General features: G+C 42.0%; 1 protein-coding gene across 5 annotated transcripts in view; it reads left to right on the plus strand.

Annotated features, from left to right (window-relative positions):
* LOC124143044 (carbohydrate sulfotransferase 11-like) overlaps positions 1 to 22,544 on the plus strand; it is an 86,248-nt gene that overhangs the window by 56,758 nt on the left and 6,946 nt on the right. For 2 of the 5 annotated variants that reach the window (XM_048381723.1, XM_046511841.2), the window contains one exon: positions 5,855 to 5,992. In XM_048381723.1, the coding sequence (XP_048237680.1) occupies positions 5,899 to 5,992 (94 nt within the window). In that variant the 5' untranslated portion in view covers positions 5,855 to 5,898. Of the gene's footprint in view, positions 1 to 5,184; positions 5,210 to 5,590; positions 5,993 to 22,544 lie in introns of those variants that run through there. The other 3 variants (XM_048381722.1, XM_048381720.1, XM_048381721.1) reach the window with 3 other exon arrangements.

The following is a 22,544-nucleotide window of genomic DNA, read 5'->3' on the forward strand; positions in this document are numbered from 1 at the left end:
TCGATATTATGTAACTTTCAACTGTTCACAAGAGTGCAAATATGTTTGAGTGATTTACAAGTAATTACTGGTAATAGCATTCAATTACGCATAAGAAATAATATTCAGTCTCGTTCGAAATGTCACTTTTGTGGTCTTTCTCACGGTGTCAATGACTAATGATACCCTCCTACCCTCCCTAACGCCTTGAGCTATCGGATCATACCCGGCTATATCTACCCCGGGTACCTGTACACTTAAACACATTAACGTTAAGCAATGGCCACCCTTTTCCCCGTTCTAACATCCAAAACGTATATTATAGTAATCCTAACGCTTAATGTGTTGATCTCATCGCATTAATTTAATCCATGCCGAGAAACCCTTCTCACTCAAAACTCACGTACTATTGTAATCCAAGCATTGACGTCTTCGGGCCATATGAAATACCTCAGGTCACGTCGAATTCATTTTCACGGCCGACTGGCAATTCCTTTCATGCACAGACTATAGCAATATTATATGCGTACCTCCATGCCACCCAGGGATTTTACTGGTCACTGTGTAGAACTAAGGCTTTAAGAACACTTCACAAGTGGGTATATTCTAGCTAATTAAGTGGAAATGCTCCAGCCGATCTTCAGTGTGACTTATTGCCATACCCTAACAAACAACCCCTTGTGAAGGAACGCTGGTATAAAGGAACATGACAGCGTTAGATTTTGGGGAGGGAAAATGGTTATTGCCACGGCGTGTTAAGTGATTTTCAGCCCGTGTCTTTTCCTGTTGATACAGGCCGTCTCCTGATTCATCATGATCAGCTCTGCACGTGAGTTTCTCCCGCAGACAGGGGCAAGGGGTGGATTTATTGAAAGACTGTTTCGTCTGTGAATATATTTTCGTACTATTATTTTCAAATTTGGAAGTGTAATCTGAATCGGTGTTCCTGGTTCGGAAATGCGTTCTCAGATAATTATGTTTGACCGAGTTCCTCAGAATCTTGCGTGTCTTGGAATGGAATGTTACCAGTATATGCCATCTCAGGCGTGTGAACCCAGGGCATGTAACTCGTAGGGCATGTAAGTAATTATTTCTACATATATATTATACGTTCTCTTCCGTTCTTATTCATTTTGATAAATATTTGCAAAATTTGCGAGACAGTTAGGTTGGATAGGTCTAATCAAGTCCCCAGTCAAGGTCTAGACAAAGTAATATGTACCGTGTGTGAACTTGAAACACTGTCAAAAACGGTAGCCACTTAAAGCCAAACTGAACTAGATAATAATTGTGAGTTGTGTAACAAACAATGACATCGTGTGACATACCCTATTCTAAACCTTTAGGACTGTAATTGTTTTTGAACCGAGCCCACCTTGAGGGGCTTAGTCATTTAATTAAATACGGCTATTTTGATCTTTTACGTGAGCTTCTAACGTAATTAGAATGAACACGTACTTGTACAAACCTTTCTGTTTACAGTTACCCGTCTGTTTTTAAGAAAAGGAATCTGTACCATATATCGCATCATATTATAGTTGTGCTGACATCCAGTTTCACTGCCCCCGATGGCATCTGTAGACAGAGCCTAGTCAACGTTAAACCGCAACATCCGTATTTTATGTGTGAGAAATGTCGTTCTTTAGTAATCTATTAAGACATCACTCATTGAAAAGAATTTACATGAGCATTTCAAAAAATAGAACTGCCATTTTGGATCAGGGGCCGATAGGAGTATATCCGTACGTGGTTTTGTCATCTTGTATGAAGGCCAAGTTGTTCTTTTGTAACTAGGTGCTATTACTGACCCACTGAAAAGCGGATATATACAAACGATTGCGGCACAGTGACACAGATTTCCGCCTCGGAAATACACCATGCAATTGCCGTCATATTACCCCTCTAATTAACCAGTGAAATAATGGGCGTAATAATATATAACAATAACAGTTGCTGTTGAGGAAAGCAACATGTGTTATTTTCAAAAGCATCTCCGACATGCTTTTTAAGATACAGTGAGATTTAAAATGCTATTAAATCTTCAGAAGAATTCCCAAAATAATCGACGACTAAAAGAATCCAGTTTTTAAGATCTGATGATCTATTTGTCATCTTGAGTTTAAATACTACTTATAAGCCAAAGTCTCAACGTTCACAAAACGGATATTGAAGAAACAACATAGACAACGATCACTTTTTGTTTCAAGATGGCCGCCCGTGTAAACTGAAGGTGTGTCGAACTGTCGACATGGTCTTAAACAGTTAGTTTCTTCATGCCCCCCTAACTGCAAGCACATCGGCCAGAAATAACCTTAACATAACTGTAGGGAATATAGCTGTAATGATATATCACAGGCGAACTGCATCATTGCTCCAAAGCTCTAAATACCGTGAACGATTTCCCTGACTGCTAAACCTAAGTTGCGCAAGTACTTGTGTTTTAAATACCCTACGTTCTTGCTCCACCTGAAGTCAATTCCAGTCTCCCTCGCCATAACGCGGTTGGTGGAGTACAAATACAATCGACATTCTTTATCGGGGATTCCACATATTTGCGTCTATTTCCTATATACAATTTCAAAGGGTGTCGTTTCATTTTATTCATTACAGCTATACACGTAATGCACCGTATTTCTCGCTATAACGCAACGTCTTACAAAATTGAAAATAGTCAGAATGCCAATCAAACAGCTAAACCGTTGATTGGACAGGTGAGCTGCCGGTGGTTTTGCCGGGCAAAATGTGTCGGAGAAAATGTTGTGCCTTGGTTGATATTGACGAATGTGACATAGACATTTCTGACATTGTGTTTAATTGTTGCGGTTGTTAAGCTCATGGAATACTGCCAAGCAGCCCTCCAGGCAAACACTTGCACGATAAGACTGTTAAGAAAACACCCAATTGTGGATTGTGTCCCGAAGTCATTGACGCATGTAATCCGTTTAAACAACATGCAACGAGTATTCTTTCAGCTGGGCTTAAAATACATTTTAGAGAAAGGCTGCCTCCGAAGACGGCGTTTCGTTACATGTCGTTGAACGCACTCCAAGATTTACTTTATTTCAGATTAAAACTAGCCCAAAATAGTTCGATGGAACCGGCGTGAGCCAGATATCGTTATGCCAGTTCAGTGATGCGTGATATCCGTCCCCGTGTTTATGATTTTACAACGGCGAAAAGTATAACGCCGGCCCGACAAAATCAGCTTGATGATGATCATAGAGAGAGGGGGGGGGGGGGGGTCCGATGAGGTTTTACGAGAGGTCCCGATGGAGCTGTTTCACACTTGATGTTAAGAGCGACCGAGTGAGTTGGGGTTCACGCCACCATGAATGGAATTTCGGGTGTGTTTGTGGAGTGGCAACCCATCCTTTTTATGTCTGATGACATTGTGTATACGCATTGCCTACCATGATAACATCTTGATTTGGTTACAAATGATCCAAGCGGACCCCATCCTCCTCCCCCACCTTTTTTAAATTCCGGATCCCGGATCCCCGACCCCCCGACGCACGTCAGCTTGGCGTGGGAGTAAAGCCCGGGGTGATACAGGTAAAACCCACGAGCTGACACACCTAGAAACATAATGGCGAATCCATCTTCCCGAGGCAAGGGATTTAACTGACTGTAAACGTCCAATTCCACCCTTGCCGAACCTTGCTGAAATTCCGTAGTTTTGGCTGGATTAACGAGTCTATGCATAGTCCAATCACAATCGTGCAACGAACTCGACATCCGGTTCGTAAAACAACATAGATGCAGACTTCGAATGACTTCAGGATTTGCAAAACATGTGTACCATCAGATCGTCTGTCAATTTGTTTGAAGCAAATGTAAGTGACATGAGCGATGTAATCTGATTGGTCAATACGAGGGCATAGAAGGAACTCGTAATAGCCACCGGTCGAAATTCCAGCCTAATTCGGCAAGTGAGTGAGTGAGTGAGTTGGGTTTAACGCCGCTTTTAACAGTATTACAGTTATATCGCGGCGTGTCAGCTTAATGTGGGAGGAAAGCCCGAAGTGATGCAGGTCTCAGACCTTTACCACTTCGGTGAAACCCACGAGCACGGGTATGGTGCTGACAAACCTAGAAACATCAAGTGAGTGAGTGAGTGAGTTGGGTTTAACGCCGCTTTTAACAGTATTACAGTTATATCGCGGCGTGTCAGCTTAATGTGGGAGGAAAGCCCGAAGTGATGCAGGTCTCAGACGTTTACCACTTCGGTGAAACCCACGAGCACGGGTATGGTGCTGACAAACCTAGAAACATAATCGGGGCGAATCGGGATACGAACCCACAATCATAGGTTTCTGGCGTATCCGAAGGGACGCAACTCTGCAAAGCAAATCGCGGCGCCTTAGACGACTGGGCCACCCGTGCCCCCTAATTCGGCAAGGGTGGAAACTGGACCTTTGTAGTCATTTAACGCTCTTGCCACGGGAAGATGAGATTCGAACCCCTGATCACAGCTTGGTATACTGGTATCATCCTGGTATTCCTTCTGTCCCGTGATGGCGCGGAGCTGTGACCTCCCGTGTGATAGTGATCATGTATACCATCACACATGACAGTAATATCCCTTCCGCATCACTACACCGTCATCAACATACATCCCTGCTCAATGCCATCACCCAGGTCACTGGACACTCCCCCGACCTCTAAATCACGCACCCCTTTTCAGACTCTTGTATCAAACTATTCTTCTCAGTCCATTTCGTGTCTTATCCAGTGTGCCCCGCCCTTTTTCAAACAAAATCACGAATCCGCCTCCACAGGCAACGCTTCACCTGCGTAAAGCCTCTGGTATCATCACACAGAGCTTACCAGGTAACTCGTGTTTTTATCAGCCTCCAACTCCCCAACCGGCCTCTTAAGTCCTAACCCCACCTCCATTATTCCACAGACGGCTAGTTGTCCATGTAATGTTTTCTTGTCGTGATCGACACAACAGATATCTACTCCTGAATATAGACGTCCGACAGCATAACGTGTAACGCCTAATCTAATCCATCTTGTTTGTATTCCTACTAAAATGAACCCGGCCATCTGGTACCATGTCTGACTGTAGTTAAGGTTTGAGAAAATACGTTTACCAGTTGTCCATGACATAATTTTCCCAAACCGCCATCCGAGATCTCAGCGAGGTGTTTATGCTGTCTGCCTTGAGACCAGTGCCTTTTGTTAACCGGTTCGATTTGAAAGCTCTGAGTGTTGAAAATGGATTCTGGTATGTTGTGTTAGTATATAAGTATGACATTGGTTAATACCTCACGTTCTTCACGTACCTTCACATACGTATGGAGCACGTGCGCATTAATGGCTACTTGTTCTAAAACAGCTATTTATATAACCCATGCGTGCATACCAGTGAGTGGCAGAGTTTTAAAATCGGAATGCATTTTTGTTAAAGAAAGTTTCGTTTCCCATTCTTTTCCATGTTTATTACGCCGCGGTTTTTATTTCTAACATGTGTGCAGTGGTTTTGTTATTTCCGCCTTTGTAAAGTGTTTCCACATCGTGATGAGATTTTATAATCACCCCTCTCACCCACCCCCTTCAAACCCCTCCTCCCCTCTTAACGCCTCACCTTTCCCCCTCATTAGCTCTCCCCAAACTCTAGTCTGCAGAAGGGATCAAATCCGTTGAAACAAGGAAAGTCCGTCCGTCCGACAGCGCATTTTGACAGCCTCGCGTGCCACGTGCTATATTCTCGTCTGCTCGCACTGTCAGTAGCAGACGACAGTGCGCGTAGCAGAAGACGGAGGTTTAAAGGGATATATATATGTTCAATGAATTTTGATAATGACGTCAGCTAAAGAAGGTAGCAAGGATCTGGAGTACATTCGACTTTATCGCGCTTCTTATCTTGCAGAGAAATGTTCAGATAGCGGAGGGAGAACCGAGAGAGTCGTCATCATGAGAATGATAAGGTCAATGGTGACATTTGCCAAGGTGTCACTCTTCTTCCTCAACCTGTACGTGGCTGCTGTTGTCCTGGTGGTTGTTATGGGTGAGTAGACATTTACTTATTCTTTCATCGAGAGTCCATGTGTCAAGATTTACTGTGCATTTTTCTGGCATTGCCCACATTCCATTATAAAAAAAAATGTTGGAAAATTATGACTGCTGAGCAAAGATGACAGACCTGTCAGATCAGTGTGATCACATGAGGGCTTATAAAGTGGACCTTAAAAGACGCCTGCTAATAATATCAGTTAAATTATTTTATAATCATCTGTAGGATAGTCACAATGCTTTAAGAAACGTGTCTAAAAATCCGAAAGTAGCGACACAAACATTTTCATGATCGTCACGTGAATGATTGTATTAGGATATGATTGTATTTATCAGTACAATACAAGCAAGATGAATACGTACTGTTCATAATTCTGACATATCACTGATGAACAGATTCTGAGGTCACATCCACACCCTACTCTATAGGCTCAAACAAGATTCAGCCAGGTCCTTCTATATACACTCAAAATGTACAATTACTCGTCGAGAATAGTTCGTCCGCTTAAGGAGTCGCTTAAGTGTTGACGTCCCATAATGTTCCTATCACGAGAAACAGAGATCAGTAGCTCTTGTGTTCTACGACTTAACTGCTTTAGTTTCTGACTGAACTAGACTTGAGTGCGCATAATACCATCAGTGCGTTCTGTAGCTGACGACCACCTTAATTACAAATGACAATCCATTTTTCACAAGGGTTGAGAACTTAAAAATGTGCTGCGCATTCAGTTTAATTGCACTGTCTTAATGAGATTTCTGTCGTCAACCAGGGAGTCACCGCTACTGGGGGGGGGCGGGGGGGGGGGGGGGGGGGGTCAATCCCTCAGCAAAGACATTAAACTACCAAAGAGCTCTGGGACGTGGTTGAAGTGGGGCTGACGTGAAGTGGAAAATAAATCTGAACAATTTCATATTTCGAATGTCTTCACGCTGAGATTGTGTTGCATTAGGTATGCAATATGACGTGTGCACACTTGAAAATAAGACCGGCAAGTATATTGTGTGCAGTTGGAATGTCGTTTCGGACGTGTGCAGGTGGTTTGAGTTGGGAGAGAATGGAAGGTGGGACGAAAGAAATATTTCGGTAAGACTGCGGGGGAAGGGTGGGGTAAGTCGTACCTGTGTACCAAGGCCGGGACGGGGTAGGGTGATGTGTGTGTGCGTACCTCTACCCCCCATATGGAAAAACCGTCCCCACACTAACTGTCGTAGTATACTGTGTAGATGTGTTGATTCTAGATTTCTCGATAAGGTTTGGGTTTAGTCTGAATGCGTATCTTTGTACGGGCGGTCGCAGTAATTACCTCAACAGTTTGCAGTTTTAGCCTTAAAACAAAAATGTGCACTGTAAGCATTTTGTGGCCATGGTCGCTACTGCATTTAGTTCCAAAGGTTTCATTGAGTGAATATTTCTGATATGCGTTGAAGGTATCCGTGCATATGGCGTCTGGGATGAACATGTTAAAGTTGTGTTGTACATAAAATGTCAAAATATTTCCAATCCTTCCTATCAGTGTACTGTAATGTGTACCAAATAGCCTTTAATACTCTTTACATCTGGTTCCAATTGCTCGTCTGCGTATGGGCGGTGACGTAGGCATGTGGCCACAGGGTTCGTTCGTAACGCCTGAGTTCTATTCCTAATAAGGAAAGTTGCCCACACGTCATCGTCATCATCATCATCATCATTATCATCATTATCAACATTATTATTATTATTATTATTATAATACTTTTTCCCCACATTAAACCGTTACGTACCATATCTTTGAAATATCGGTGAAATAGGAAATAAATCAAATCCCCTCACTCACTCGTATTTCATCTCTTGCTATGTAAAACAGCACCATCATTCCATAGGTGATTTCGTATATAATCACATTTTTAAGGCCACTTTCCATATTTTAACATACAATCTCTGAAACCAGAGACCATTTTATGGTCCCAGCTGAAACAACCTCTTTGCCTGAGTTACATTGCAATAAACCGCTGTGACACTTTCACACCCGTGTCTAGGGAGCGGGCGAATAATTATCATCTAACCCAACGACCACATGACAGGATAACACAGCTACTGAGTGTGGTGACAGTGGTAGTCGCACCGCCGTAATAGAACCTGTCAAATATGACAGTTAGTTATGGCTGCTTAAACCAGACTATCGTGGAGGCTGCGCATACGCAGCAATTCCCAGGCTAAGTTTCCCAGACACGCTTTTTATCATGGGAGATAGAATACACCCAGTTTCCAGACCTGGTAATGAGAGTAACCCCAGTACATCGCCCGTGTGTCAGATATGACAATCTTCAAACAAACAAAACACGGGACTTATAGACCGTAAGGTTACGTACGTACCGCAGACACTTGCGATTTCAAGTGTTCGTAGTTTACACCACGTGGTTTACAAGTGCTTGCACAGATAGCTTATTAAGACTCCGATAGCAGAGACCTTGGTAGTGTGGATGAACACGACTCGTCTTGTGCTGAAAACCCGATTGAACTCAGCTTAAAATTTCAGGGCAGATTATAGATAAGTTAAAATTCAGATAACGACGACCTGACGTAACTCTTTGGAATGTTTTCATCACGCGTGACTGCAAAGTTAGAAGTAAATATTGCGGGGATTTGTTCCCCGACTCTGCTTAGTTATTCTACAGGGAGATCTGGAAAGTCAAAGAAATCTATAGATAGGTGTTCTGATAATACGAATTTATGTTAATTCGTTGTCAACAACTCCAGCGACTAGAGACTGGCGCCTACTAAAGTGGATATTGCCTCCGTGGTGAGATGTATATTATAAAATAAATTTGACGTCTGTTTAAACTACTGAGACATATAAAAATAAATACTTTGTAAAACATAGGGATTGCTTTCTAAAAGTATAAACGTTTTCAGAAAATAAATGTTTTGCGATTTGTGACTATCGTGTAATGACGAATCCTCGCGAAAGGCCATGAAAATGTTATATGTATCTTTACACTGAATGTCGGAAACCACAATAAACAGCTCACATTTAATAAACCAATTCAAATTTTGAACCATCATAAAATCCAAAGGTCTGTTATGAATTACACCTTACACAACTTGAACTGAAACCAACAGGAACACGATATCTTATATTTCAAGTACATACACCCAGCCATAACTGGCCCTACTTAAAAGTGTTCGATAAAAAAACACCTGTCACGTTCAGCGAATAACCCAGTCATTGAGAGGCCAGTCTGTTTTTTCTCCTTCCGTTTTCTCTGTGTTATTATGAATGTTCCCGGTGTCTTGTTACGCTACTGGCGAGGTACACACGAGGAGCGGGTTTGTTTTCCTGGAATGTTTTTTTCTGCTATGTCAGCCATCAGTGGCGATAATATCATTCCTTGTGCCGTTTAACCCTTCAGGGCCAAAGTAAAGGGTTAAAACTTAAAAAATGAACCATGAGTTCTAATTGTAAACACATTTAAACTTGAAGAACGTATATTAAAAAAAGAAATCTTCCAATATTCGATAAAAGAAGAATACATTTGCTTATTTCTGTTTTGGGTACTCTATCCTTAGCCAGGGATACTTGTACTGTTTTATGAAATATGAGGCTGCTATTGATTTGCAATGGTAACAGATAACCTCTCTTTTCTCGAACAACAGGTCGATCATTGATTTATATTCATCAACAGCCATCATTGTCAGTTTCGATTGTTGTCCTATTTCACACTTCTAATACAGGGACAGGATTTTGGTATTAAATTGAAATTGTGTTTCGAGGTTAAACATATTCCTGGTTTTTTCTGTAGTGGGCTCGAATGGTAAATTCTGAAGAAATTCTTACGGTTGTGCAGTTTGAAAGAGTTAACCAAAGTGAAACCTGTTGTTTGTGTCTAAAACCGTTTGGAATTAAGAACTGACTTAAAACTAACATTCCGGCCTTGCGTTCTTCCTCTCAAAACAAGATAGCATATCTGAAGACGTCTCAAATCTTTAAATTGCAATTCCCCACATCTTTAGCTGACTGTTAGCGAACCCTTACTGTGTCACACCGGATGTTACGTCATTGGAATATACTCATTATTGTTAAGTGCCAACAGAACATTGTGTAACATGATACTCGAGGCATGGAAAATTGTTTTCTTTGAACTTTATCTCTCCATCTTAATACGTCGGGCGTAAAATGTCCAGAATACACACCCACGTGTACTTCTTCGAAAATGTTTATGACAACTTTGAAAAATTGAGTTATGGAAATGGATATGGTCCGTGGCCCTTCAAAGCGTGCCACATGTGGCCTATGAAAACTGACAGCTATAAAAAAATGCTGTCAATTCGTTGCCCAATAAAAAAGGATTTCTTATGAGTCTTGTGTTGAACGATTCAAGAAATGTCCCCACACGTAATAGAACAAACAATTTTTTCTTGTAGAATTTATTCAATAATTAGTTAGGAAACCCGTTCCAGGCGCTACACAAATCTACTATCTCCGGTTTACCAGGGTCCCTTGTATGCCTGTCTTCTCAGAGGATAGTTAGTTGTTTGCTTGTTTGGGGGGTCGTGTTTCTTCTCTTTACTTATTTATTCTAACGTTCGTGTTTCATGTTAGCGACACATCAAGGGCGAACTTGACCCAGATATCAGATTGTAAGGTGCGTTGACGGCACCAGATGCAGCTGCCTGGAACTTACTGAGGGGAAGCTACTAATTTGCCCTACTTAACATTCCGGAAGTACATTATAGGTCATAAGGTCACCTCTTGAACTTCCGTGTTAGCCAATCCAAGGCGCCGTCTGATGATGATATGGGTCGTTAACGCTGAGTAATAACCGTTAACTATTTTTTACTATCATCTGTCGCGCCTGTCAATTATTGGTTATTAGGGTAGTTTTATGTGCAGGAAAATACACGCTGATATCACCTCAATATTTTATCGATTAGTATTCCTATTTCTCTTAAGACTTAATAATAGACTTTATAACATATAATGTGAACGTGAATATAACGACGAATAATCCGACGAAAAAGATTCCACCGGGTTTAAAAGGCGAAATAGCGGTGAAAATTTTATGATTGGATCACTAAAAATCAGTGAACATTCTAACTGTCCGCGAAGCATTATGAATTCTTGATCTAAAGTTTTCAAAACTGACCGCCATTGTTATTGAATAGTGTTCACTGAAACCTTAAAAATGCAACTGTTTGTTTATCGTTCGTATTTTATTAACTTGTCAATAGGACAGCAATGATATTACTATATACTATTTATATTGTAAAATAACGTTGGCGCAGGGCTCTCCCAAACTTCTTTAAGCATAACACATGTTCCTTCGACATAATAAATTGTTCACGGGCTAGCGGGCTAGTGTTAATTTTTAACCCTGAAACTGTGTGATGATTCCTCTGTCCCCCTCTCTCGTGGCAATAACAATATCTTAATACATAAGAACATCCTCATGAAGCCTACGAACTCTCTTTAATCACCCTTTCGTCGAGGTTGTTTTCCAAACACGGAATATTCATTATCCAGGCTGCATCACAATGTTTCACCACTCTCATACAACTTCCATTGCCACCAACCGCTCCCTCCTCAAAGTAACATGAGTTAACAGAGTCTGTAACATACATTACGTGTTGCCTGTATACCTATTACCGCCTACTATAATAAACAGTACGTGTGGTCTTGTGGGGTGCTCCAACAAGCAAAAAAGATATGTTTCATTCCTATTCACCTGTCAAACTGACACTTACAACTGTCCGAAACTCGGCGCCTTACGCAACGAGATTGAACTGCTAACAATTCCTCGCCATTTCACGGCTTTGTGAAATTACTGAGAGAATATTCGCGTGCGGCATTTAAGTGTGGCTAAACAACAATTTGTCATCCAAGGCATTTTATCGAAGTGTTTCATGCCATTACATTCACGCGTTTACACATTCAAAAAGATCGTATTCGTTTTAAACCTTGAATCCATAATTTGTAAGGAATTCCACAATTTAGGTCAACCGATGGGGAAGTCAGATATAATGAATGGACGGTTGCGTTTACAACTCATTCACAAAGGTCGAAATAGTTTCATATTGCGGTTTCATAACTGTACGCATTTCACATTCATGGACTCCACAGTTTGGGTTAACAGAGGGACGTGTCAGACATTAGGTTTCTTTAATGCACTTTTGCGACAATGGAATGAATTTTTTTAAAAATTCGCTGATTCGCTGCGAAACAGAATTCGAAGAGGAAATCACAATTGTGGCACTCTTGTGTTGTGAACAGAACTTATTATACAAAGATCAACATTTAACAGACGTCCTGCAGACGTTATTTCCGGTGTAGATTCTGAATGGAGAAACAGCCACGGCAATGTCGTCTGCGAGTGTTTCCATACGGTCACTGGTGGGTGCAGACGGCCGCTGATTTCGTCACAGTACCGTAAACCAGGAAATGGAGACCCCAGACAGACACGCTTAAGTGAGTGAGTGCGGGGTTTAGCGAGTTCGTTTTACCTTTACTGTAAATAAAAGCGACTAAACCCATTCCATGTAATGAGTAATCTCTGCTATCTCCGGGTTCATTGTGCGATTCCGACTGTATCATAAGCATGTGTTTATTCATCGCTGTCAAATCCTGCCCCACCGGTGGCCCCCATCACAAACACATGCAAAGGCATGTCAACAGTTCTGGAAAAAAAACACGAGAACATATGGTACAAGTCAAAATATGGAAGTGCTTCGGGCATCATTTTTGTCAGTGATGCGTCAAATCTGGAAATGTACCCCACATGTCTGGCAATATTAGGACAGAGGGCATTAGGTATCTTATTGAGTCAAATAGTTTTACTTTTAGGATCATTTGATGTTGCGTTTTAGGATTTTTTGTTGTTGAGAGATATGAATGTTTGACGTTAAGGTATGGGGGCGGGCGTTTTTACTGTAGAGTTATGTTTGTTGAGAACTGGTTAAGTGCCATTGCGTCTGATGCGTCGTTGAAGGGACATATTATTTTTGTATCGACTTTAAATGCATCCTGCTGCTGCTGTGCAACTGATAACTACAACTATGACCGCGGCTAATTATACCTCAGTGAAGACACGGAACTGTGTAACTTAAAGTTCAAAATTTGATGCCAAACTTTCTGTGAGCAGCCTCTTTTTGTTTCCTGAGGGAATGCAAGACTGGGTCTGCGCCAACCTACGAAGAATCGCTTTTCGGATTTATTTATCACAAATACGGTTTTCCAATAATGGGATGGGGAAGTCCCACGCGCGATGTAAGTGTTTCCAGAGCACGCACCGGTAAATTGGCTTGCCTGGTCCATGAATTATAAACAATTACTCGTTTTTTAATACACTTCTGCAAACTCTGGATCGAGATTGACACAATTGTGACTGGGACAATGGGATTGCAGTAAGCAGCTTCGTGCTGACGTTGTGTTGAATCTACGCATACTGGCTTAATTGTAGTAATAAATACAAACTGGTGTTGACCGGGATTTGATCCTTCACGGACGAGCAGAAACCGGGCGGTGTCGACACTGCCATGTTAATAGCATTACCATACCACGTGGAAAGATTCGGGTGCGCAGTGGTTGGTGCACGCAAATATCGGTGTCTAGGTCACCGTGACCTCGCGTGAAGCCTGCAAAAGTATATTACCATTAAGAATAGAGAGAACAAATTGTTTATGCTCCAGTGACGTCTTGTCCAAATTGTCGTGAAGTACGTTTTCTATTACTGCTATGAATCATTCCAAACACCATACTTTGGTAAAGAAAATAAACATTGAGTCATGTTAGTTAACTAATTAGGTTGTGTTTGTCTCACCCCGGGATGTTATACCTCAATCCCGACAACGTTGGCAGTAGAGATGTTGCACGTCTCCCTACCCAAATCTCCCAATCTATCTCCCGGAGTGTTGATGTCAAAAGAGGATAATGGATGGGATTCTTCCACAGCGGGATTTCGACAAATAGAAACTTTTGTTTGTATCTCTAAATGTATACTTGCTCAACCATAGGTTGTCATCTGAATATTATCACGATCGAAAGCCATGTTATGTAGCCGTCTCTTACAGATCCTGATATGCCTGGTGTTTGTAGTGTGTAGCGCATACCTCAGTATAACTTTCAGCGTTAGAAATAGGCACTAGTCCTTACCAAACTGCCCAATAGTAATGGTATCATAAGGACTAGTAGAAATTGGCCCATTTTAAGGGTTTTGCTATATGTTATCATTATAAGGACTAGTGGACAAAAACTCTTAGTTTCCAACCCTGCCTTTACACCAATCTGATCCTGAACTTACAGAGAGGCGGGTGGCCTAGTGGTTAAAGTGTTCGCTCATAACACCTTAGACACGGGTTCGATTCCCCACGTTTCTACAATGTGTGAAGCCCAGTTCAGGTGTTCCCCGTCGTGATATTGCAGGAATATTTCTAAAACGTCGCAAAAATCACTCTCACTCATTCACTCACTCACTCTGAAGTCATTTTTTAGAATGTATGCAGAAAACCGTTTTTGCCCAACATAAATTGACAAATGTTGTAGTTACCAGAATCTCTGCATGTAACCTAGCAACATAAAATAACGTTCCTTTACATAACTGGGAGGATGGGATGTTTTCTTTTCAGTAGTTTATTATACATAAAAATGTCGAGTACAAGGGATCCCCATAGCCGGAATGTTGACAACGTGTTTCTTATCTGTGACGTGCCAATTCCTATTGATCATAAATAACATACCATACCAACCGTTTGTTACATACTTTAATCACCACAAACTAGCGTTCTCTCAGACAGACTTCATTATGAACAGGGCGATGTTCCTGTGTAAGGTCAACTTGTCCTTTGGGAACAATTTGACCCGAGTTAACTTGCTTCCGGTTTTAAATGTGTTGTAGTATTACGGTTCGGTTGCTTAGGAGAAACCCCAACGCGAAATCTAATCCGCACCTTAAACAAATCCTTTATCTAGAATCAAGCTGGGCATGTTTACTGCCACAGCATCAATATCCACGTCAATAACTCCCTGTAGTATATATTGGCCCCGTCCAGATTAAAGTACAAGATGTACCAAGATAGAATTTGAGGGATGAACACAGTTGGGATTTTGGCATTCTGAGTGATGATAAAAACCCTGTTTCACGGTGTTCACTGTCGCTCATTATAGACAAAAGGCGAGGCAACAATATCTGCGAAATCTCTGACATCCATGATAGTCATCTATGTTTTAACAATGTAGACATTTTCCTTGTGTAGGTGCCGTCGATTGATCGATTGCATTTCAATAGACGTTTTTCCTTTAATGAACATTGCTTTTGCTTTTTAAACAGTAACCTTTGGTTAATTTACAAATTCTTTTAGTGGACTATTTTAGGAGAAAACGTCGAACTGTCACGTCAGAAAGAGCAGTCCATTCAAAAGTAGGGGACATCTTCATTCTATCAAACATGACGCTCTTGTTGCCAAATTATCTTACCCATGCCAGGGGTTAGTTGAGGTAAAATGGGGTTTATCGTCTCGTTCACGACTGTTGCACTTATATAGCTACGTGCATGTGCGTGCTGCTTGTACTAGTCCGGACTAGTTTCAACCGATTTTATAGTGCTTGCCCACTGAGATACTATGCCGCAGTTTAACCCGAATACCCCCCTCAGACACACTGTACTGACTCCGAGCCAACCAGTCCTTGTTTCAGCCCCTTAATGTCGATGGCCAGGCAGGGTAACAACAAGTAAAACAACAACCATCTTTTAACGTCTGTTTGACGCGACCGGGATCGAACCTTCCGCTCACTTGGCAGACGCTTTGCACTAGACGACGGATGAGGTATCGATATCAGGGAGTTAACTATTCTGTGTCGAGTGATGCTAAGAACCGGGGTAGAGTAGGTCTTCAGTAGACCCGTGAAGATCCGGGGTAGAATAGGTCTTCAGTAGACCCGTGAATTTCCGGGGTAAAGCAGGTCTTCAGTAGACCTGTGAAGATCCGGGGTAGAATAGGTCTTCAGCAGACCCGTGAAGATCCGGGGTAGAATAGGTCTAAAGCAACCCATGCTGGCCGTAAAAGGCGTCTACACTTGTCGTGTGGTCAGGCTCGCTGACTTGGTTGATGCATGTCATCGGTCCCAATTGCGTGGTTCGATGTTCATGATGTCAATCACTGGATTGTCTGGTCCAGCCTCGATTATTTACAGACCGCCGTTATATAGCTGGAATATTGCTGAGTGCGGCGTTAAACAACAAAAAGCAAAGAAACAAACATACATACATTAACAGTGAAGTGAGGAGGAATATCTTAATGTGTGATTTTAAATACATGTATTTGGATGACAATGACTATGGCAATTATGATTGTGGTGATGATTATGCTTATTAAGACGGTTGGTGTCGAACGGAACAAGGATGTGTTTAAGTCACATGGCGATGCATGTCGTACCAACACCTAGTCTTCAATAAAAAAGAAAATCACAACACTTGACTGCCTTCATATCGGAGAAGAAACCATTGAAATGGCCAATGTGGATAGTAATAGCCCTCTCCATGCACTGATACTTCAAAGGAATCCTTTGAATCATCTTAATAGCTTTCTTGGAATACATGCAATATTGTGAGAATCGTGTCGGTTTATCTTTTTGCGACTTCCAGCAACAAAAGGCTGTCTGTGGTGCTGTTGTCAGAATGTAGGTTGAAGAGCCGAGCCTAATTGTTCTGTTCCTTATGGGGGACACAAGGACACTTATGATGGTCTTTGTCGCTTACTTGGATTTTCTGCGTCAATCTCCCCACTGCGTTAACTGCATATTGTGAGAGTGACTCAGTGATGTATGTTAAACGAAAGTGTTCGAAGGTACTTTAGAATAAACAAGGCTGGTCGAACTTTCGTTTGTGGAAGCCTTGGTGGTTGAGTGGGCTAGATCGCTGACTTTGTGTGCTGGCGATTAGGTGCCTCAACTCTGGCAGTGTGGGTTCGAATGCCGGATGGGACTCAACCCCAATAGTACTAGAATCTATACTTAACTAAGAAAGTGTTATCCCAAATATGACATTTGTTACATGTGTTGAAACGTAATGACTCTCACGTCATTTACGTCAGGTCACAAAACGTCACGAAACGCCACTCACGTGATCCACACAATTTAAACGTCTGACGATGTATGTACCCGTCAGGAGTGTCCGTATAAACGACTGTACGTTGTTCTGCTATAAATCAGGACTCTCTTTGCGAAACGGTTTCAACTACGACTGACGCAGGTCTGTGTTGAAATGAAGGAGTGACGATGCTCGTAGAACCTCGAACGCATTATGAAACGGGGCCTGTGTGTGTGTATACAGATATTGTCATTGCTACTTAACGTCAGACGGGCACGTATATCCACAAAGACACGAATCACCTCACGAGGACACGTATTTCATCACAAGGACACGTATCTCATCACAAAGACACGTATCTCATCACACACAAAAGCAGCTATCGCATCACAAACATTTTCACGATAAATGTCCATTACAAAAAGTTCTTCCTCGCATATTCCATCTTTCTCCGGTGGACACTTGATCTAAACTACACACACAAGCCAGCATTGTTCATTTTAATAGTGCATCTCTTACCTGACCAAGTCTCATTACAAAGAAATCGTCCTATTTTATTAAACGGCACGCTCTCAGTGCGTGTACCCTGGTCTGCCGAAAGGTTCTCTGTTTGTGTGACAACTCAGTATACACGTCCGATGTCTCGTGTTTGTGAGCCCTCCAATAGAAATGTCATTGCATTCACGCTTGTGTTGTTACAGACAGGCAAATGTATACCTACAAATCATGCGGTTAAGATCAAACGATCATTAATTCTCCGTGTTTATTGTATATATTTTCGAATATACATTCGCTATACCCTCACTTTTAAAGGCTGCCTCTGTGGTGTAGTGGATAGAGCGTCTGCCCGGAGAGCGGAAGGTCGATGTTTCAATCCCGGTCGCGTCATACCAAAAAGACGTTAAAAGATGGTTGTTGTTTTACTTGTTGTTACCCTGCCTGGCGCTTATTACTGGGACCAAACAAGGACTGGTCGGCTCGGAGTCAGTGTACTGTGTCTGAGTTGGGTATTAATGTTAAACCGCGGCATGGTATCTCAGTGGGCTAGCACAAAAAAACGCCAATACTCCGCTCAGAACAAGCAGGCCAACACACTGTTATCAACACAACATTGCACATGTATCTATACCTCGGTGTGCGCACCGTTGATTTCATGTGCGATTCGAACATAGCAAACAAGCGGCGAGCAGCTTGATAGTCGTGTTCAAAACGCCATCGGAAGCTCAATCGAATAGCACCGCTCTGATAAACAGACATTACATGACATAAATTCTTTCATAAATGGAAACGATACTTCTATTCATGATATTTATGTCATGGTTAGCTGGCCCTGTTGTCGTGAGCAAACGCCCGTGTGTGCTTTTAAAGACTGACGGCAAACAAGAGTGTTTTCAAAGTCCCAGGGATATCACGTTGCTCAAGAAGAACCAACTGCAGAAAGTTTGTAACCTCTCAACCAAAATGTTTGCGTGTTTGCATTCAAATCTCCCATCACGACACTAATTTTGTCTTTTTGTTGTTAATAATAAAATGCTTACCTGTTAAGTCTTTGATGGGAATTTAGAAGCTGGATGAACATGAATACCTGACACTTTTTACAGATAACAACTTCTTTTATTCTTTGTAACAACGCTTCAGTGCAACTCCTTCTTAAGCTGTTGTTGGTAATTCATTAAGTTGACACTGCAACCTCCCTACCATCCCCTGTTACCTCCCTTTTGTAGACTACAAAGAAATAATAGTAAGTCGGTCCTGACTAATTCATGACGCAGATGATTCCTAACGTCGACACAGTACCAATAGTAGTTATCCTCCTTTGGTAAACATACACAATGATCTGTGTGATGCTCATCTTATCCAGACCGAAGATGATCCGAAAGTCGTGACTACTATATTAACATATTAATTGAGACCGTGTCACCCGGCGTTCACGACCGCGTGGAATTCTCCGCTAAACGACCATTCATCAGGCGATATACCTGAAAAATGATACTCTACACCAAACTGTTTAGCGCCAGGTTATATATCAAGTATTTGTGTGTCGCAACCATGTAAACCGCACTGTTCTTTGAATACAGTCATGTATGAATTGAGTACCTAGCCTCATTATGATGATTATGATGATACAGATGGGGTTGGCTGACGTCGCTTACGTTTGTCCCTGCATGCTGGGGTCATGGATTACGCTCCCTGTCATCATTATTTTCGGGTTTTTTACCAAAACACCTATTATCCGTTTGTCACGTTAGCGCTAGGCTACGCACTAAGCAGACTTTCGGCTATGTCACGGTGACCTGCAATCAGAGACCAGACCGACACGGATACTGTGGAATGTGTGGATATTGATTCAGATCATCTGGGTACCAATATACCCCAAAACCAGGCCTAAAATGAAAGTACTTTGCAGTGTGGCCGACAGCCATGACTATCAACTCGTTACAGACGGAGTCCCTGAGTAAACTAAAACACATTTCGAATCCCGAGAAACATGTCTTAGTTGGCACCAAGCGTTAACGGGTTTCAGTCAAGTCCCTCTTTCTATGTTTGATCTCTCAATCTTCACAATGGTGGTGCGGTCGTCGAAGATGCAGTAATTCGCTGTGAAGAGTTTTGTTCCTCTGTCCAGGATCCGCTGATCGTTGATTCAAACCCAGAATGCCCGTGGGTTTCTCCAAATTGGTAAACATCTACAGGATGACCTTCGAGCTTTCTTCTCACATCAACAGTCAGCGTAAAACCAAATTCACTCACTCACTCACTCTTATAGTGTCAAAGTGTACATCTGTTGTACAATTCAGTAAGATACTGCGGACACCTACGTTTTCAAAGTCACCTAATATATGAGTGTTGTGTATTGTGACTGTTCGCTTATTACTGGTGTGTTCTAGAGAACCCTCTGAAACAATGCCGTGGTGAAACATGTCCAGAATTCGGGCAACACCTGTCACTTCAGCAGGTAGCTCGGTCATCAGCGTTAAGTGTTAACCGTATCAGGTAACACAAACCATTCTCTCGCAGGTAGCAGCTTTCCATGTGACGAGTAACACTGTTATTCTTGCAGGTGCTGAAGGCGATAAGAACTGCCGTGTTTTGTTTGTGGTTAAACATTGGTGCTTGTTGAAATACTCCCAGTTTAGCTCCTAGCTAAAGTGCCTGTCTGCATATTTCTGTCTTTGGATAGGGTCGGTTTCCATGTTGTAATTGCTTGAACATCCTCTGGTAAAATATAACTTTGTCAATCTTCCAAAACGGAATGCACTAATGGTATAGTTTTCATACAATAAAACCCATGCATCATGTCACACGGGCTAACAGTCCACTGAACAAGAGGGTCAGCGAATTTCTGTGACCTTTTCATAATGACAGGAAATGGTTCGCGACCATCAGATTGACATGAAAAGGTATGTATCTGTAGTAACGTAAAGTGTTGATAACGAATATACTTCGTAATATTTAGCCTATTTACTTTATCTGATTTAGAGTGTAGCCAGGTAGTTAAAGTGTTAGCTTGTCATACCGAGTTTCCGGTGTCGATTCCACTCATGGGTACTATGTGTGAGCCCAGCCTTGGTGGCTAACATCATGCAGATAGAAACCTCACTGATAAAGTTCGAAGCGAATGTTGCTGATATATCAATAGAAAAACGCGTAACTTTCACACTTGTGTTTAACCTTCACAATATGCGGGTTGGTAAGTCGTCGAATAACGGGATCGGGTGGTTAGGCTCGCTGACTTGGTTGATGCATGTCATCGTATCCCAATTGCCTACATCGAAGCTCATGATATCAATCACTGTATTCTCTGGTCCAGAGATTTATATATTTACAGACCGATGTCGTAGCTGCAGTATTGGTGAGAGCGACATTAAACAACACACACACCAGTACATCTTCAACAGCAGGACGTTAGATGTTTTCTTTATTGTCCTTCAATAATCATCAAACGCCTTTTTGAACAATTCAATTTCAAAACGTCCTTACCAAGAAAACATTTTGAAAAGCGTTCGACCTTACTGAATGAAACAACCATTCAAACTGTGGCAGTTTTGTAACTGATCTGTCACCCGTTGAAAACAGTTTATCATAAATCCCCTTATCTGTTCATAGTCATGTTGAGAAGTCACACGCTTCAACACACAGAGTCGAACATCAGTGTAGTGACGTTGGTTCCACTCGAACAGGCTTCTGAAGCGCCATGACTGTTCCATCAAAGAGCATTAACACCACCAAGGCGGACACGACTCTCTGTCAGGACCCTGTCGATGTTCTTTAAGCTGCTATCCTTTGCTGTATCTGTAAAGGGGATTGTCGCCATTCAACTCTCAATAGATCTAGTGTCAGGTGGATTTGTATAGGATGTAGATGGTTTGATCTTTGCCCGCTGTTTGTTCATTGTTGATGTCGCCCAATACGCTGTAGATAAAGCTGCTGGAGAAGCGTCACATTGACAGATGACGTTAATGATACAATGGAACAACCTGACGTCGACACGGTTTGTCAACTATTTTTTCAAAGCTGTATGATGATATGTCCTTGAAGATGTGACGGATGATTCTGTAATGACATAGTGATTTGAAGAGGTCAAGAAATGGCTCGCAGGGCCGTCGGGTACAACATTTCACTACTGTGTCAAGGCCACGGCGTCGGGTACAACATCTGACTACAGCACCCAGGCCACGCCGTCGGGTACAACATTTCACTACTGTGTCCAGGCCACGGCGTCGGGTACAACATTTCACTACTGTGTCCAGGCCACGCCGTCGGGTACAACATGACTCTCCTCAGTGCTCGACTTAGCTATATATCACATGCACATGCAACCTATTATTGAAAAGTGCACGCTAATCAAGAGCATGTAGAAAAATTTACCTTACTTCGTAAGATCATCGATCTTTGATTTACCACACTCCATCACTAATCCTTTATTATGTGTAATGTCGATAATATTCGATTATCATATGGAATTAGAATCTATAAGTAATTTAATGCCATGGTTTCTAAATTAATGGAATGGATTTCTGTATCATGTCGGGAAAATACCAGGACTAGGAAAATTACCCATGACGAAAACTGAATTCAGATAACACTAACCGCAGGGCTGGCTACCCACAGCGTCAGTAACAAGACACTCAGCCGTCAGCTTTGTTCCCTTGTTACTTCACCGTGCAGGTTTGTTGCATTGCGACAGGTAAAACGTTATTCAAAAGTTATTCAAACAGTACTTCATTATATCCACAGGGTATTGGGTATGTTTTGGGCGAGGGACAGAAGGTAACTAGAGCAAGACGAACCCCCGTCTAGTGCCCTTTCACAGATAACAGTCGATAAGTGCTAGCTGTCTAATGGAACAATAGTATCCACCTTACCTTGTAGCCGTTACAGGAGACACGGGGACATTGCTCAAGCGGGAACAGTTTGAATACCTATAGGATATATTTCCCATCGAAAGGCGTAACCGAACTTGAATTCTTTCAGAAAACTGCTGACAG

Source organism: Haliotis rufescens, unplaced genomic scaffold (genome assembly GCF_023055435.1).
Source record: "Haliotis rufescens isolate VD_foot unplaced genomic scaffold, xgHalRufe1.0.p SCAF_4, whole genome shotgun sequence".
Taxonomy (NCBI): domain Eukaryota; kingdom Metazoa; phylum Mollusca; class Gastropoda; order Lepetellida; family Haliotidae; genus Haliotis; species Haliotis rufescens.